The sequence below is a fragment of the Rhodnius prolixus genome, unplaced genomic scaffold, assembly GCF_049639745.1.
Source record: "Rhodnius prolixus isolate KJV_2025 unplaced genomic scaffold, Rpr scaffold_6, whole genome shotgun sequence".
Lineage (NCBI taxonomy): Eukaryota > Metazoa > Arthropoda > Insecta > Hemiptera > Reduviidae > Rhodnius > Rhodnius prolixus.
In genome coordinates this window covers 23922709-23941271 of record NW_027411634.1, presented here as the reverse complement: position 1 = coordinate 23941271, position 18563 = coordinate 23922709, and the positions used below count along the sequence as shown (strand labels likewise).

At 32.9% G+C, this 18563-nt stretch overlaps 1 protein-coding gene across 4 annotated transcripts in view; it reads right to left on the bottom strand.

The window, feature by feature from the left end:
* The window catches only part of LOC141460149 (uncharacterized), a 33619-nt gene extending 15278 nt beyond the window's left edge, over window positions 1-18341 (bottom strand). Inside the window, exons 1-12 of one of the 4 annotated variants that reach the window (XM_074139849.1) lie at window positions 18204-18341; window positions 16666-16806; window positions 5555-5924; window positions 5286-5469; window positions 5136-5215; window positions 3936-4171; window positions 3503-3809; window positions 3298-3426; window positions 2036-2491; window positions 1848-1933; window positions 1561-1767; window positions 961-1099 (exon numbers count right to left, since the gene is read on the bottom strand). In XM_074139849.1, the coding sequence (XP_073995950.1) occupies window positions 961-1099; window positions 1561-1767; window positions 1848-1933; window positions 2036-2491; window positions 3298-3426; window positions 3503-3809; window positions 3936-4171; window positions 5136-5215; window positions 5286-5469; window positions 5555-5924; window positions 16666-16799 (2328 nt within the window). In that variant the 5' untranslated portion in view covers window positions 16800-16806; window positions 18204-18341. Of the gene's footprint in view, window positions 1-960; window positions 1100-1560; window positions 1768-1847; window positions 1934-2035; window positions 2492-3297; window positions 3427-3502; window positions 3810-3935; window positions 4172-5135; window positions 5216-5285; window positions 5470-5554; window positions 5925-16665; window positions 16807-17958; window positions 18131-18203 lie in introns of those variants that run through there. The other 3 variants (XM_074139848.1, XM_074139851.1, XM_074139850.1) reach the window with 3 other exon arrangements.
* Between the last annotated feature and the right edge of the window lie 222 nt (window positions 18342-18563).

Sequence of the window (18563 nt, the reverse complement as noted above, 5' to 3'; positions counted from 1 at the left end):
AGAAGTTTGTAACAGCCATCCGTTAATTTCAGAATTAGATACTCGTATATATAAGTGCCCGCGAAATAAAAATGGAAAACAAAAATTAACACAACTATTTGTTAATTAAAGATGATTAGCTAACTTTTACTAATAAACTTTCAATGAATAAAACAATTGTATTGCACTTCTAAATTCACTTTCAAACCTCCCTATATTAAATAAATGAACAGACTAATATGAAATTACTAATTTTCCTTTTAATAGTTATATCCAAAGAAGAAAAATCTAAGTATAGTTGATCCGAACTCCCAAAAAAGCCCTAAAATGGCAACAGTTATTAAATTCATTTAACGCTTATCCCCTTAATAAGCACAGTTTCCACATGATCAACAAGATCGGTTTCAATTTTTAGACAGCGATTGATGCACAGTACAATATGATGCGTACGCATCATGGTCAGATTTAACGAGACACATCAGAAAATAGTATGTTCTTTAACTACACACAGATGCTCGATTCTGGCCGATAAATTCAATTCTAAAAGCCTTCTTTCAATACTGACATCTTCAAAAACCGTGTCTTTATTTCAGGAGAAGATAATATTTGATTGTTCAAAGTAATGCATCAGTACATCAGTATCAGTAGGACGTCCAAAACTTTATCCGATCGCAGAATAGTAGTTTCAGGCAATTCAAATTTTCTTGCTGTATAACGCTGATTCCGTTCATCTTCTACTAGAATAACGCAAGTGCTGCCTTTTTCGTCAGTTGTGTTTTTTAATTTCTCCTACTTTGTAATTATGAAACAGCACTAGGCTTACCCAGCACTATAAACACGGATAACTAAACTAAAGCCTGATTCACTCACGTTTTCGTAAATATTTCTAAGGAAACACATTATTAAATCTGTACACTTCTTTATTTATAAGAAAATGAGATTATTGATCGTAATTATTATCCTCTAAATCTTTTTACTCACCTTAAGCCATTTGTCTATACATTTGGCATGAAACTGATGTGAACATGGTAGTCCTCTTAAAACTTGTCTTTGTTCAAAATCACACATGCACACTACACAGGAAGTTTGATCACTTTCCCTCTGACTCTCAGGATTAAATCTAACAAAACAGAAAAATCTAATAAAATTTCAATACTAACCTTGAGTATTTTTAACTAAGGGTAGTATTAAGGTAGTTTAGGGTAGGTTGCGTATGAGCAGGTTAAACTGGTAAATAATGAAATTTAGGGTAACAGCATAAAAATATAGTAGGTCAAGAAAAACAAAAGGAATTTTCAGGTCAGTATAAATATTCTGACAGCTAACGTATAAAAAGTGGTTGTTTTGAGTATCTTGAATCTTGAATTTCTAAAATAAATTTCTGTAAGCTTAGCTTTTCTCCTTAATAGTTTGGTGAATTAATATACAGAATAGTTTCGAACATTTGTCTACTACTAATGTATTGATTAATGACTGACTTCAATGCAAAACTTAACCACTCTGTTTAGAACACTATCAGTAAATAATTGCAAACATTGTTTACAAAGAAAAAAATAATTAGTGACTACGGAAATTACTAACTTGAATGAATATAAGCGTCTTATTTCATCATTAGTAAGACCGGAACATTTAGCTTCACCCAATCTGTCAGATAATGAAAGTAATTCCTCATAGTTATGTTGAGTATCTGCTGCTAAAGTAGGTGCAGGGCCGGGTACTCCACCCGCAGCGCCCATATCACCCCCAGCAAAACTATTTGCTGGCATTGATCCATTGCCGAACATTGTGCTGTGGAAATAAAATATTTAAAAAATATTAAAACATTTTGAAGTTATACAGTAAAAACAATAAGTTAGATGAGCACTGACAGAATATGTAACCATCCAGTGAGGCCAAAAGAATGAGCAGGTGCTGGAAGATTTCTCAATCTTCTTGGGCTAGGTCTTCGTGGTACCTTAAAAATAAAATTTCATTAGGTTAGTACTTGGCCTGTTGGAGGTTACAATGCATCAAAAACTATAAATGTATATAGAATTATCAATTTAAGCATACCAACCTCAGAGATGAAAAAACTAGAATGATGATGCGGTGAAGTAGAAGTGGCCACTTGATGCACTACATGATGGTGCGTTGGAGGCCCTCTGTTGTGGTGATGATGATGGTGATGGTGATGGTGGTGGTGGTGATGATGATGGTGGTCCATAATAATGTCCAGTTCTAACTGGGCCGCCCCAGGTGGTCCTGCATAATGTACATGTGCCAGCGGAGGAGGCTGTGGTGCTGCCTGCGGTGGTGCTGCTACAGGACCTGATGTGCCTGCTGGGCCGCTTGTACCAGCACCGCTAGAACCACCAGTCACTGCTGCAGCTGCAGCTGCTGAGGTTGTAATGAAATTAGCTAATGCTGTTGTTAATGTCGTTGCTGTAACGGCCGCTGCAGCCATTTGGTGATGATGAGGGGGAGGTGGTGCTGTGGGATGTTGATGTGTGATACATCCTCCGAAACTGTTGATCTGTAAGCAAAATAACTAATCTTCAAAAAATAAAAATAAACGATATAGGATAATTGGTTGCCTTATTCCTTCTCCACGTATACTTTTATAGACTTTCAGCTGTAGTACACTAATGGACCCAATAGGTCTGCAAGCCAATCCTCATAGAAATCAAGCGGAGCCAATAACAGCGAAAATAAGCAACTAACTAAGTGTTCATGAATCAAGTGTTGTAAACACTGATTGGTAATCATTTGGTAACTGTCCTTAACGACATACCGGGTATCTGTTATGTCATTCCAAAAAAAAAGTACTACGCATTGAATCTAAATTTAACTTTAACTCTAGGACTTAATGACAATGCTTGCAATGTGATTGCAAAAAGCTTCTGAATCTGACTGAATTCGAAGGAAGCCTAAAATTATTTAGAGCAACCGTGTCAATTCACGAAATTATTAAATCGGAGTTCGAATAGCTGCTAGATGATGGCAAACTATATTGAAGAATTTGGTAGGTCTAAGAACTGTTACAGTAGTAATTAGCAATATTAGTGGCAGTAAAAGTCGAAGAGTATTAGTAGTGCATTAAATAATTTAATAATCAAAAGGAAGTTACTTTGTAAGCCCATTTTAAACTCTATTTATATAAAAGGCCATTATATTTAAATTATCACTGCGCGTCATCTGGGGAGAAAAAGTTTTAAATAAATTACATTAAATAAACTAGACAAAAAAATTTAAATTATATATATAAATTAGGGGAAAATTGAATCAATCAATCTGAGTCAAAACTCTGAAAAATTTCCCAGAAGAAAAAATAACTTTTACCTGACAGGAACGCCTTCGCAAAACTGATGTGCAAGGAGGTGTAGTACAATAAATACTATGCACTCTACAAGGCTGCAGGTGAGGGGGAGGACCACCGCAATAAAGTGACAATGGAACTGACACTGGGACCTAAATCGTTCAATAAACATTATTAGTATATGAACATATATAACAAAATTATAAAATAGAAATAAATATATTTCACCTGTGTGAAGTCCATTACAATTGAAGGAGGCGGAGGTGGAGGGGGCGGTGGTGGTGGTGCAGCAGTTGCTGGAGGTTGATGATGATGTTGATGGTGATGATGTTGAGATGTAGAAGGATGGTGGTAAACTTGTGAAGGACCATTTACTAACCTCGCCTGCTGATGATATAAATGATGAGATGAGGGTGCACTTGCGGAAGGCGGTGGTTCAGTTGAAAGTCCCCAATCTCTGGATCCCCATCCGTTTCCTCTTTGACGCCTATGTAGAGGGCCGACACCATTCATACCTGAAGAACTAACGGTGGGCCTGACGGAAGAATAATTATTTAAATAACATTAAAAAATTCAAAATTTCCTTTGGTATTTCTTCTGTAAATTATATAAAGCGAATATTTGGATAAATAAACTGTAATTTTCAAAAGAGTAAACTTACCCGTTTACAATATTTCTAGAGCGATGACCACGATTTCTTCTTCCTTCCCAACTGGAACCAACACTACCAACTCCATGACTGAGTTGATGTCTAGGTGTAGATCTTTGAGATTGTATAGAGCCAACGGAGTTATTATTGGAAGTAGCGCCACAACCACTAGCTTGACTGTTAGATGTCTGATGCTGCAGCTGGTGGTGATGAACTAATCTTCGACGCTTACGACTGGGGCTTTCACTCTTTTTTATAATACACAAATGAAACATTTACAAAAAAAAATAGGAAAAAAGGAATAATAGGAAATCATAGAATAATAGAATAATTAAATTTTCTCTTGAATTTAAGTACAAGTTTATTGTCAATTTAAAAAAAAGTTGCAAAAGTTTATTTAAAAGACCCAAGGAAAGTTTTAAAAGTTCAAACTAAAATTAGAAGATACTTTTTTTAAGGACCATAGTGTAAGCTGACCCATCTCTAACGCTTTGGGAGAGTCGCGAAGCAATTGAATTTCATCCACACACTTTTTTAATGGATGGTTTAAAGCTCATTAAAAAAAAAAAAACTGGAAAGAAAGTGCCTTATGTTTGAAAGATAGTCAAATAATAGTCACGTTTTGAAACTCTGTGTTTCACTACATTTGGCAGAAAAAAACCTATCGTCGCGTGAAAATAGTAGCTTTAAAATAAAAATTATACTTCACGACCATTAGAAACATTCTGGTCAGAGGTTGGCTAAGACTAAATACCTCAACTTCCTTAAGACCAAAGTGTGCGCGACGGCAGCCGAGCGGTTAGAGGCGAGACCTGCGAAGCTAATATGTATTGTGGTTCTGGGTTCGATTCCCGGTCTTAGGCCTTGGATTTTATTTAATGGTTAATAAAAGAAATTTACAGCAAAGTACGTTTGCTAGTCGTCTTCGTCCACGACACCTAAATTGGTAGTTAGACGTTAAACCCCGCCTGAAAAAATAGGGTTTACTTTACTTACTTCCTTAAGACCAAAACCCATTAAAAAAAAGAGTTGAAAGAATCGAAACCGAAATCGATTACAGTGTTCATGTTTTTGATTGAGGTCCAGACCACTAATTTATGATTAACAAATCTTACCCAAATATAAAATCGGCATTACCACAATAATATTAAGTTCGCAAAAAATAGTTTTGAAGTATTACAACAGTTTACATAATTACATCAATTTTATCACCTTTCTTCCTTCGTCCTGGTGACCATTATGATTCCTATAAAAACTAGAAGCGTTGTGCTGAATCGGACTATGGCGACTGTCTAAAATAAATAAATTAGTTATAGATTACTTTTATTTTCTTAATATTTTTATCTGCCATTAAGTACATACCACCATTTGGATGTGCATTGTGTCTTGGTAGATATTCTAATTGAATGGGATTTGATTCCATGGAAAGCTGTGATGGCGGTGGCGGAGGAGGTGGTGGAGGCTGAGGTGGTGGACCAAGCAAGCCAGGGTTTATACCTAGAACCTGAGGTGGTGCTCCCACTAATGGCACTCCTGTCTCAACAATCTAAAAGAAAAATATTCATGTGAAACAAAACAAAGCAATAGTAATCCTTCATTTAAATTTTAAAAAAATAAGAATTATTATTAACCTGTGTCCTGTGTGGAACAAGGATTGATGGCGGTGCTGTCAAGTGTCTCATATCGGCACCACGTGATGCAGTTGTATCGGTTTTAGGGTGATGGGAAGAAATATGCTGACAATGAGTACGATTTTTGACAACAAAACTGCTACCAGTTGAGGTACTTCCCACGTTATTGTTTTGCTTTTGATGATGATTCTGTATAGGTTGCGTATGGTGGTGATGATGATGTGTTTGAGTAACTGTTGCCACACTAACTGAAGGAAAATGAACACCATTCGGTTTAGAACGATGTTCAAGCTGATGTTGGGCTGGATAACGAACTACTGTTGGTAATTCTTTAACACCTCCGAAATTGTTACTCGTTTGACTGCTGTCGCTGCAAAAGTTCAAAGAAGGTTTTAGTAAAAATAAATAAAACTTGTTTATGTACAAAAACCAACGCACGAAAATCTAAATACAACTCACTTTAGGAATCAATTAAATATTTAATTGTTAGCAATAACTTTTCTGAAAATAGTAATGAGTAAAATACAAACAGTCAAATAGCCCATTCTTTTTAATTTTTTTTTTTTTTTTTAACTTATATGATTAATAAATTCTTGTTACTTTAAATGTTAACGTAGTTGATGTGGGGGAAAAGTCACTGATTTTTCTAGCCAACGAAAAAAGTTTCTTAAAACCTTGATTAGTTTTAGTAATCGCCTATTTTTTGCAGGCGGGGCTTAACCTCCAACTACCAATTAGGTGTCGTGGACAGGGGCGGAAGCTCATACTTTACTATAAAGAATTTTTTTTTAACAAATAAAAAGTAGTCATACGCGGGATTCGAACTGGGGAACTCCTGTTTACAAAGCCCTTGATCACTTATCAATCTTGACCTCTAGACCTACACCCGCCCCTTGTTTAATTATATAACTCACTTTTTGTTTTACAGGAAGTAGAAATAACAAAATTGTAGTAATTTTTGAAAGAAATATAACATAACATTAGGTTAGGTTGTTTGAAAAATTTTCCAGCTAAAACAATTAAATGCTAAACGTTTAACAAATGCTTTAAATTCTAAGAAAATAAGATCGCTGAACCAGTTTTCATAAAATTAGTGATTGATTACAATTAGTGACTGTATATTTGATCTACATTGAATTATTTTCTTTGTGAACTTCCAATTTGAAATCTTCTTAGAACTCATATATGATATTATTATTTTAATCGTAGTTTACTTATGCAAAATACAACCAAAAAACAGGTTAAAGTTGAAAAAAAAGGGGATTCCCATGTCATTTCCAATTACTAAACAATAAAATTCACCGCGATTTAAAAAAATCTATTATAGCTACATTATGTATTCAAAAGATGTATGGAGTGTGGCGATAATAATAATAATAGCTATAGTTTGCCCATGGATTTGCTTAATAAATGGTTGCACTCAGTTATCTCTGTAGGTCTTAGGTTTGAGTGTTTGAGGTGACAGTTACGACTGAAAAACCTACAGGGATGCCGAGAACCCTGAAGAAGTGACAGGGGATGTGAAATAGTAAGAGCAAATAATACCAATTTCTCAATTAAAATTAATGTAGTAAGACTAAAATATTATAAGAATTATTTTGAACAATTTTTTTTTCTTCCTATTGACGAACGGAATACCATGCCTGGGTTCAAGTTTTTAACAGAAGTTAAAGGGAAAAAACAATTATTTCTATTGAAAAAATAATAATAATAATAAAAGAATAAGGTTTATTGATCAGATATGAGATTCAATCGAACTTCTTCGTTAAAACAAGCTTACTAACTTTTTCCAATTTTAACATTGCACGTTTACAGTTCTTGTGTTGTTGAAGTGAAGAAACCTAAACATTAGCGTATAAAAATAATTTAACTGTTACTGCGATTAAATCAGCAACAAGAGCATAAAATAAAACTGCAAAAATATTTGACATCAATTTTGATTAAATCTTAGCCCGTTTTTCCCCAAGAACAGTTATTTGTTTATAAATCACTCAATACTATTTTCATGTTATTGAAAACTATGTTACTTACAAAGTTAAACAAATCTATTTAAAAATAATAATAATAATAGATACTATCTCTGAAGGTTAACAAATGTTTTACTGATGTTAGTGAAATGAATGAAAACTAAATATAATTAGCGGAGCACCAGAAAATTCACCATAAGGCTGATTGAACGTTTATAAAAAATAAACAAAAATAATAATAATTGTAGATAGTATGTTTTTTTAAAAAATATAATTTTGAAAACTCAATAAATTGACAAAAAAATAAAAAATACCAACATCTGCCACAGTCCAAAAAGCAGACACAGCACAAACCTATTTTTGGCTTGGATAAATGACTAGTTACTGTTAAAAAAAATTAAATACATATTTGTACAGAAGAAAAAGAAAAAAACAAAATGCAACTAATAACAATTATGAGAAAAAATACCAATTTCTCTGTAAAAAAAAAAGATATATATATATATATATATATTCAGCTTGTGTATGCAAAAGAATTTTTAAAAAAAATTACTTAGAAAAGTGAAAAACAAAGAATAAAGTATTTTAAACTTTTCTGTGCACTTAATGGGCATAACTTTGCTGGGTTATTCAATAGGGTCACTCAAGTGATTAGTATTAAGTAACAATTTTACACAAACGATTGAAGCAAAAATACATATTTTTTGCAAACACTTAAGAGAATTAGGCAAATGTAATAAATTCTTACAAAATAAAGTAAAAAAGGAAAATAATTCTAATATGAGCGGCTGATTTTGAAGCGTAACACATTATTTATATAAATAAATGCATCCTCAGAAAATCTAATAGGAACATCTTATAGGATGCAAAAAATAATGCTAATTTCAGTTATATTATTTTTTTTATTATGCCGAGCTTTCGTCCTAGGACTAAGGTCACCTTCAGGGCTGTGGAAAATATTTTAAATTATATTATAGTTACAATAATTGTATTAAAGTGAATTTGTATAAAGTAATGAGTTTAAAATAGGTTTTACCTTATTGACAATAAACTATTTTACATTCTATAAGGTATTGGTGTATCTTCTGTCTTTTCTGCTTATGAACTGAGTGTGATATGCTCCATAGTCCTGAAGATGACCTAGTCCCTTGGTTGAAAGCTCGGCATAATTAAAAATCATGACTGAAATTGGCATTATTTTTAATAACCTATTGGATTAATGAATCAGTCACCAAAAACAATGAACAATAAGGAATATCTTATGTTAAGATACAGGGAAATATGCATTATTTTTTATTTTCTGTTTCAAATATATATTGCGTATAAAATAATGTTTATTATCGTGTCATGTTTCAAGACTTTACAGAAAAACTGTTTTCTATATCATTAAAACCAAAAAAAAAAAGGGTTTTATAAAATTATAAATAATAATAATAAAGTGTATAGAATTGCTAAAAAGAGAAACATTGAAAATGTACATAAGTTGACCCGAGAACTTAACTTGAAGGCGAGGAGTACTGGTGGAAATGCCCAGAGAGTTTTTCTGAGATAAAAAAACAAACAAAGAAATCCTCAGAAGTAAAAATAAAGCAATGGGTAACTCCTAGTTCTAGTTAGATGAATGCTGGCGAATAATGTATTAATTATATAAATTAACAGAAAACAGTGGTTTTTGTAGTTTAATAGTTTTGCAAGTTAGTAGTCCACTTACACAAGAAGCAGAATAAAATCATTTACTACATACTGTAATAAATCTATCTGTACAGGAATGAAGAAATGTAATACCAAGTTTTTAAAAAGCGAAGCTCAGAAGATTAATTATTACCTTCAAATGATTAATGTAAATAATAATAATAATAATAATAATAATAATTCAAATAAAAGAAAAATAGCAAGAATTACAATACAAAGTTGCTACTAAATTATAACTGAGAATCGCATTGATTTTTCTGAGTATTTTTTATAAAACTTCCTCTTGATCCAATATGTGGGCAAAGCAAATTATGGCACTCACTACTTAGGGATTTTGTTCGTAGATTTATTTTATGTCTAAAATTTATAAACAGTCTACAAAAGTTGTATTGGCTATTTGAAACTAAGTTAAAGACTGGGAAGTTAACTATACATTAAATAGCAAAAGAAAATTGGAAGGAATGTCATTTTATCAGCATAAAGTGATCAATCCATTTAAATTTTTTATAATCAGATTTTTGACTTCTTATAGAGAGAGAGAGAATTCAACCTTTCAATAGTTTCAGCACTTTCTGTTTATTAGTGTATCTTCTCTGTAGGTTTGTTTTTACTAAGAAAACCAATCAAGAAAAAGCAAAAAGGTTGTTGATTAATCTACCTCAAGGTTGCAACAAATTCAAGCCACTCATAATTTCTCAAATAAATCCATTGTCCTCAAATTATCTGTAAGATCATTGTGGTGATCACATTAAAAGCATCAAGCTGAAATCCAACTCAAAGTTCTCCTATTATTCCAGACAACCATTAGTGGGTTTTGCAAATAAAATTATTAAATAAATTTGACAACGAAAAGTATTATATTATTATTTATATTATTCAACAATGGTTGGCTAAAAAAAGTGGTAATGATTATAGAGGCTCTTGGATTATCTCAAAGCGGGAGGACACGCTTGGGTCAGAAGCTTTATCAGCATATTACAACCATCAATCAATAGTTATGGTAAAAAGTAGACATCAAGTTAGCAGAGCGAGGACAGCATGACTAAAGATGTGTAGAAGTAATGGGTTTGATTCCAGCATTGGCCTTGTACTTTATTTAATGTGGGAAATTAACATTAATTATACTTTACATTACATTTTCTAACCATCTCCTGCTGCTGGAGATGGTAAAAGTATAAGGTCCGGGATAAAAAGATAGCCCATCCACATCTTTTCCATTTAAACCATTGATATTAATTTAACTTATTTTGCTGTGGTTTGAACATATTATTTCCATTAATAATATGAAAAGTGTTAATGAAAAATTTCTAAGAATCAATTAAAGTAATAATCAATTTGGGGGTTAGGACAAAAAGATAGCACAAATATCAATAATAAAAAATTATTTATTCTGACACAATAAAAACAATAGAAATTAAAATTATTAATATCCTGTACATATACACACCACCTTTTTCTAATGCAGCAATCATACGGTTTGGAAGCGATTCAAAATGGTGTCGAACTAATTCTTGAGGTAGTTTTAGCCATTCCTCCTGAATTGTTTTCTTTAATTCCTTCTCGTCTTGAAATTTTCTACTACCACTGTAAACACTTCTAGCAAGATGTCCCCACACATTTTCTATGATAATCTGGGGACCTTGCCGGCCAATCTAAAATTTGGATCTTTTCTTTCCTGAAAAAATTCTCGTACAACTTTTGCCGTATATACTGGCGCATTTTATCTTGTTGTAAAATTACTTTTTCTTTAGGAAACTTTTCAAAAACTTTTTTTTAATTGGTCTCCTATCAATGTGGCATATTGTTGACTGTTCATTCGGCCAGAAATGAACACTATGTCTGTCTTGTGATCGTAGCCAATGCTGCCCCATATCATAACTCTTTGAAAACTTGGACATACCCACGGGCAAACTTATTCCTTCCTTCTTTATGCGCCTTACTTAGGGGTGGTATCCATTTCATTCTTTTCCTTTGGATGTGAGGAGCTGCGCGAATGACTCTTTGAACGTTTTTCAAATTTGTGTCTGCACCATCTCTTGCGGCAATTTTGACGGGCCGTTAAAGTAGAGTTGGAAGCTACCCTTAGAATTGTCCGTTTTTACCGTGATGTTAAGGCAGGCGGTCTCCCATAGCTTTCTGGAGATTTCAAAAAGTTTAAAATCATTTTTCTACTCCTACCAGTATTTTTTGATATCTCCGAAATGCAAAATCCTCGATTTTTCATTCGGTGAATGATATTTTTTTTCCTCTGATGTCAAAGCTTTTGCACGTCCCATCACAAAGGTAAATAGTTATCAACAAGATAACTATTTAGTTATCACAGCTGGATAAGTATTGTTTACTTGAAGGGATTTGTATTTATTTGTAAATAAACAACAAATGTGCTATCATTTAGTCCCACCCCAAAACAAGTATTATTTATTGATTCATACAAATTATTATTATTTACTAACATCGAATGAAGAAAATATGTTCAAACCACAGCAAAATAAGCTATGGATAAAAAAAAAAAATTAATATCAATGGTTTAAATGGAAAAAATGTGGATGGGCTATCTTTTTGTCCCGGACCTTATATAGTTAACTGAGAATTGGTGAAAAAGAAGTGAAATACAAATTATAGTAGCCTTCTCCCATGTTTTACAAAATCAGAGAAAAATAATAATTTGAAACATTTAAAAACAAATAAATAGATAATTTAAAAAAATGAAAGCAAATACAAGAACGTAGTAAACACGATAAGAATGAGTGAATAGAGAAATATAATGCTGGAAGATATGAAGCCGCTAGACAAAGCAGAGTTAAATACGAGGGTCGTTTGAAAAGTCCGTGCAAAAATAAAAACTACTTAATTTTTTGGGGTAAACCTTTTTTATTTTTCAACATAGTCTCCTTTTAGGCTTATACACTTCGTCCAACGCTGCTCTAGTTTGTTGATCCCTTCCGAATAATAGGATTTGTCCAAGTCTGAAAAATAGCCATTCGTTTCTGCAATCACCTCCTCGTTTGAATAAAATCTTTTTCCCGCCAGCCATTTCTTCATATTGGGGAACAAATAGTAGTCCGAGGGAGCCAAGTCTGGAGAATAGGGGGGATGTGAAACGAGTTGGAACCCTATTTCCATTAATTTTGCGACCACAACTGCTGAGGTGTGAGCTGGTGCGTTGTCGTGATGGAAAAGCACTTTTTTGTGGGCCAATCGTGGGCGTTTTTCTCGCAGCCCGGTTTTCAAACGGTCCAATAACGATGAATAATATGCACCTGTAATAGTTTTACCCTTTTCCAGATAGTCGATGAGGATTATTCCTTGCGAATCCCAAAAGACAATCGCCATAATCTTTCCGGCCGAAGTGACGAAACGACGCTTAAAGTCCTGCGGATTCTTCTGGAACAGCTGCAAACCGTCCTTGCAACACTTCACACGATTTCGTTTTTGGTCAAACGTGCCCACAGCACTAGCAATCTCACGCACCTTCACTCTTCTGTCATCCATCACCGTATCATGGATTTTATCAATGATTTCTGGATTAGTAACCTCAACAGGGCGTCCAGAACGTTCAGCGTCACACAGTGCCCATATGGCCACTCCGAAAATTTTGAAACCACTTATAAACTGTTCTAATCGAAGGTGCAGAGTCACCATAATGTTTATCAAGCTTCTCTTTAGTCTCCTGAGGCGTTTTGCCTTTCATAAAGTAGTGTTTAATCAACACACGAAATTCTTTTTCGTCCATTTTTTGAAAATCACTCGACTTCCTCGATTCAAACGAATGCCAAACACAAAGAAATAGACCGATCTGGCTGAAACTTGGTGTGTGTTCTTCCAAGAGATGCTACTAACTAAACATAACCTCGATACGCGCCAGTAGTGCTATCTCTCTGACTTTGCACGGACTTTTCAAACGACCCTCGTATATCAAATAAAGAATAAGAAACTAAAGAATTATTGACAAGAAGTAGGATTTGTAGAAATAAAAACGAAAAACCTTTATTCTAGGCTGAAAAATACTTTAAAAAATAAAAAACTAAACTAATTTACCTAATGATGATCATCGAAAACAGTACTTGGACCAACTTTACCTATGTTTAAAAAGGCGCTGCAGGTCGGTTGAATATTTTCTCATAAATCAATCAAGTTTATGCAAAGCTAGGCCCATTACATTAAAATATGGATTTAATAAGTGCAATACACAAGAGTACACATAGGGTACCATGACCTTAGTTTTACGTAAATAACTATTTAAATAAAAAAATATTTAAATAAATAAAATGTTAGAACTACTCATTCGAAATCTTAAAAGCAAGGAGAACCACAGGTATTTATATTGCGGGAAACAAAATATTCAATAAAATAAAAATATCTCCTTGACAGCTACGCCATATCAAGGGCTATTATATTTCAACAATAATAAAAAATCAATTCCAGTGTTTATGTGCCTTAAAAGAAGTAAGTAATAACACATTATGATTTTTTTTTTTAAAGCTTTTAGAACATAATTGCACACTTACTGTAGTAAGGAAGGAAGAGCAACATCTTTGCAGTACTATTGCCTAACAATAAAGACAAAATTCATGCAAAATGAATGTGCTAAAGTAGCCCATTTACAAATGCAAGTTAGTCTGACTGAAAAAGGTTTTGGTTTTATTTCCTTATTGAAAAAAAATTAAACAACGCACCTTTAAAAAAAATCCTTAGTCAATTTTTTTGTAAATAAGACCTTACATATTTGTAATAAATGATCCTCTATTAGTATTGGGTTGTCCCTAAGACTATCCCAATCTACAATAAGATACTACTGACATCGGCAATCCCAAAACACATATTAAGGAGAAGCTTCAATTAAGATGTGCAACACATCAAATTTTGGCACATATATTTGGCACGCATAGATCATTTTATGTCTCTTAGCACATGAGTAGATATCCCATTAAACTTACATGAGTTGATATTTTGTTCCAAGAATTGGGCAAAAGTCCTTTGGAGTTATAAAGGTATTTGCGACCATTTTCCTCTTAGGTAGTAGCAATCTTATAAATCTCAAAATACGGAAATTGTTAGCTGCTAATAACAAGTCAAGCTTTAAGAGGGCATCTACTAGTCCCGTAGAAGGACAAGGAATTAAACGCAATAAAATTTTATTTCTGGTGGTTTATAAATCCAGGCTGAAGATGGCGATCCTTTCCACCCTCACTGGAGACTACTTCAATGAAGTAAGCTTACAATTTTTTATTTTAACGAAGTCCGGTATTCTGCAGAAAAAACAGAACCATCAAAAATTTGGCCGGAAAAATCGATATATTCTGTTAATTGACTTGTGGCTTGATTTGGAAATAAAAATCTACACATTCAAGATACTTTGCAAAATCAGGTTCCGTAATACTTCTTATCAAAAAAACGAGTTTGCGAAAAGAAGCCACCTTCGTGTATCTATCTTGAGATAGATTTCCATGATTTTGGATAGCATCAGAGTTAGCAGGGACTGGTATTTTTTTCCTTTTTTTTTTTTATAATTTACGGCGCTTAACATCTGAGGTTATTGGCGGAGCTTTTTCAGAGCACTGGTGGCCTCCACTTAGTTATCTCTCGTTACAGACAACACTGTCCAACACCGGCTTGTGAACTGTAAGAAGCTCCTAGGAAGAAAAAATCTAAGGATCAGCAGCTGGATTCGAACCCGGGACCTCCGTGTGGAAATACAATACGCTAATCGCATAGCTAATCTCTTCCCTACTAGTACTTAAGAAGAGATAGACCAGCTATTACGAAAGACGCATTTCCATTACATCAGCGGCATCTATAGGTTTTTCGTGCAGGAGAGTTAAGTTACTTAGGGCCAGAATGTGCATACATGTTCAATCCACAGCTTTTGCTGATCAAAGCGCGGCACACCTCTAAACGGTTCTGCACATCAGTAACACTAGTTGAGATCTTGATCTGAATAGGCCGACTGCTCCCGTAGAGTTTAAGGAACAACAGATCTCATAACATCTCCACGGGTTCCGCGATAGCTAGATCTACATCACCTTTGTAGACAATTGCATTTATAGAGGTAACGTCTCTCACAATCCCGACCTATTAGAGAACAGTAATGAACATACTATATATGAAGATGTATTTAATCACTGATACTGATTGTTCGTCCAACACTAAGTTTACTATCAGTTTACTGAGTAAACTTAAAACTGAATTATGGAGAAACTAACGTATCCTACGTTAGGTTTGGCGGAAATATTGGCACTTTTATAGTAATAGAAAGTAAGATTTAAGCTCTTTGAGTCAATCAGACATTATCATGAAAGGATTTAATGTTCCACAACTGTTCTCAATTTAAACGAAGTTCATTACTTCTTTCCATTCGCGAGAAGGTTCACGAATTTATTGCAATGCACTTCTAATAAAGGTGTACAGATCAAACTGAAAAAAAGTGACAAGATGGACTCCAGAATGAAATAGTTAAGCGCAATCAACTAAGTAAAAACTTGGGAGCTCGAAAATCACCAAGTGAAATAAACATTTGATGTCTTTGTTTTATTCTTGCATCAGAAGTTTGGTTGCGACAGAACTAGAGGGCTGAATGCAATTCTTAGAAATTTTAATACCTTCAACATTTCTAAACAAAATATAATTTTTTTTAACGGTGCGTACGTGTTTCACAAAAGTTTCATCAATAACATGCAGAATTTTTACTTTATTAATCTTTAGATGTTTAGAAGGATAGAATTTTATTATGATTGTTCGTTAAAATTGAACATAAACAAATTAAACTAATTTTAGCATTTAGTTTCCAAAACCAAATTTTATGAATTTGCAAAGTGGGTAAGGAAAACATTTTGTTTTAATTTAAGGTGCAACATCTAAGGTTAATGGGCATCCGATGCTATCACACTGCCGGCCTCCAGAGAGAGCTCATTCGCTACACCAACTTCGTATAGCCAAAGAGGTCAAGAGGTTTTTAGGAAGCGAAAATTTAAGGGAAGCGCGCCTGGACTGTAATTTATAAATGTTAAGAGGAACTCATATTCTGGAATATATACCAAATATTAATTTTTTTGCTTTAGGAAAAAAAGTCTTTAAGCGGTCAAAAATTGTGCGATTTGAGTTTACCTTAATATTAGGTTAAGATAAAATTATACTAAATTCCTTAAATCCCAAAATAATTACAACTGAAAAGTAGATAATTAGTTGAAATAATAAATTTTCGACAGATGGTCTCTGGAAATAGAGCTGCAAAAAAATAAATTCTATAGCCTGGAATTTAAAAATTATTGGTCATACACTTTCCACATTTTAAACAGAAAATGGACAATTAATATAAAAAAAAGACATCTACCAGGAATCAAGAATATGGTCATGCCTAAGCACAATAAACACCGGAATTAATTTAATAGTTACATTTTTTTGTTTTGTTTCATTTCCTCTGTTCTCAGATTTTTTTTTCCGTAAAGGACTTACCCTTGGTTATATCCTTGTTCTTTTGTGTATTTGACATGATTAAGATGGCTGTGCGTCCCCAGTCGGCTATTCCCAACATGCCGTGCAATACTTGAGGTGTTACGTAAGCTACTAGCGCGATTGAATTCACTCATTATTACCCTAAAATTAAGGGTAACGTTTTTAAATGTAAAAAAAAAGAAAGAAAAATAGTATACATGCCAATGTTTCCTTAGATATCCTCTGTCATTTTAATATGTTGACATAGGTATATGTATATATTATATATATATGTATAAAAGAACAGATAAAAAAACATGCACCAACAATTTAAATTATTACACAGATATTTAAAAAAAAAGTAAAAAACAAACACCACATTCGAGCGTTTGATTATTTAAAAAATATCTGCACAGGGTAAAACACCATAACCAATTTACTGCTAGAGAACTAATCAGTGGTGTGTAACTTCTTGTGAGTAGGCTTTAAAATAAATATATACAAGGGCACAATCAAATTAAATTCTATTTTTATTTTTTTTATGTTTATATATAAAAAAAACAACAAAAAACTAATGCGACTGGAACAAAATTATAATGTGGTCCACTATAAATAAAAATGTTCAAATTATTTCGGCCTGCGGAAAATGATTTCCTATACACTTTTACAAAAACGCTTTTAAAGCAAATTAATTATATGAATTTGTGAATGAAAAATAAAAGCAAGCCATTATATAAAAAAAGTGCAGCCATTACTACAGCAAATATTATTTACTTTAAAATACTATAAGAACCCCCAACAAAGATCACGGAATAAAATGTTTCATACATATCAAAATTATATTTGACATGCTGAACCATTAACTGTTAAGATTTTAATTAAGATTTTTATTTCAATAACAAACAAAAAGGGATTTTGGGACAAAAAAGAACAGCTGAAAAAAAAGCATAGGGAAAACAATACACTTCATATTCTCCTAAAATATCGCTATTTCAATAAAATGAGTGTTAAAAATTTGTATACTAATAATATTACACTATGTATAGTATATGAACTTTTTCAAGGTTAGAGGATATGTTAAATAAAATGCTTAGTCCATAGCCTCACTTAAATACTTTGAAACTTTGAAGAAGTACTAATACTTGAAAATAGTTTACAAATTAAACTAGAGTATAATTTAGTTAAATGTATAAATTAGAAAAAAAAAACTTAAGACTTTCTCGAATTCCATAAAAGCAGTAGTGTGAAGTAACTATTTCTAACAATAAAGCAATTTCTGTCCGAGTAATGTATGCACTGTTCCTCAAATTTTACCTATTAAATGCCGAATCCTAGTTTAAATTTCACATAATATTATTAATTTATTAAAAAGAAAGTTTTTTACACAAAACAATTACACACACAGCTGTAAATGACCAAGGTATTTCAGAATTACGACAGAATAAAACCACGCCTACGGTATATACTTGACCAATAGAACAAGAGAATTTTGGTAAAGGTGCACGATCGTTAATTCAGATATTTCTTCAAACAATATAAAATTTACTGAGAATACTCACCTGTAATTTGGCTTAGCTAAGTCTACATTTATACTTAATAATAAAATCTTTATAAATACACACAAAGCAAAAAATAAATAGCACTGTAGACATTTCCGCTTGACGTATAATGTTTTGACAGGGTCTTGAGGTCACGTGACTGAATTCTACAATTCTATTGGTTCATTGCGAGTGTGGTATGTCGATTATAACCTGGGGGGTGAAGGAATAAATCAGTTTGTAGAGTTGAGTCGAAGAAGGCAGAAGGTAGCGAGTTAAGTTTTGTATATTTTTAAGTTTGTTTGTGTATCATTGTGAGCTGTACAAATTAATACAAGTAAGCAGACTTAGTTCTTCATTTAAATAAAGAAAGTTATTATA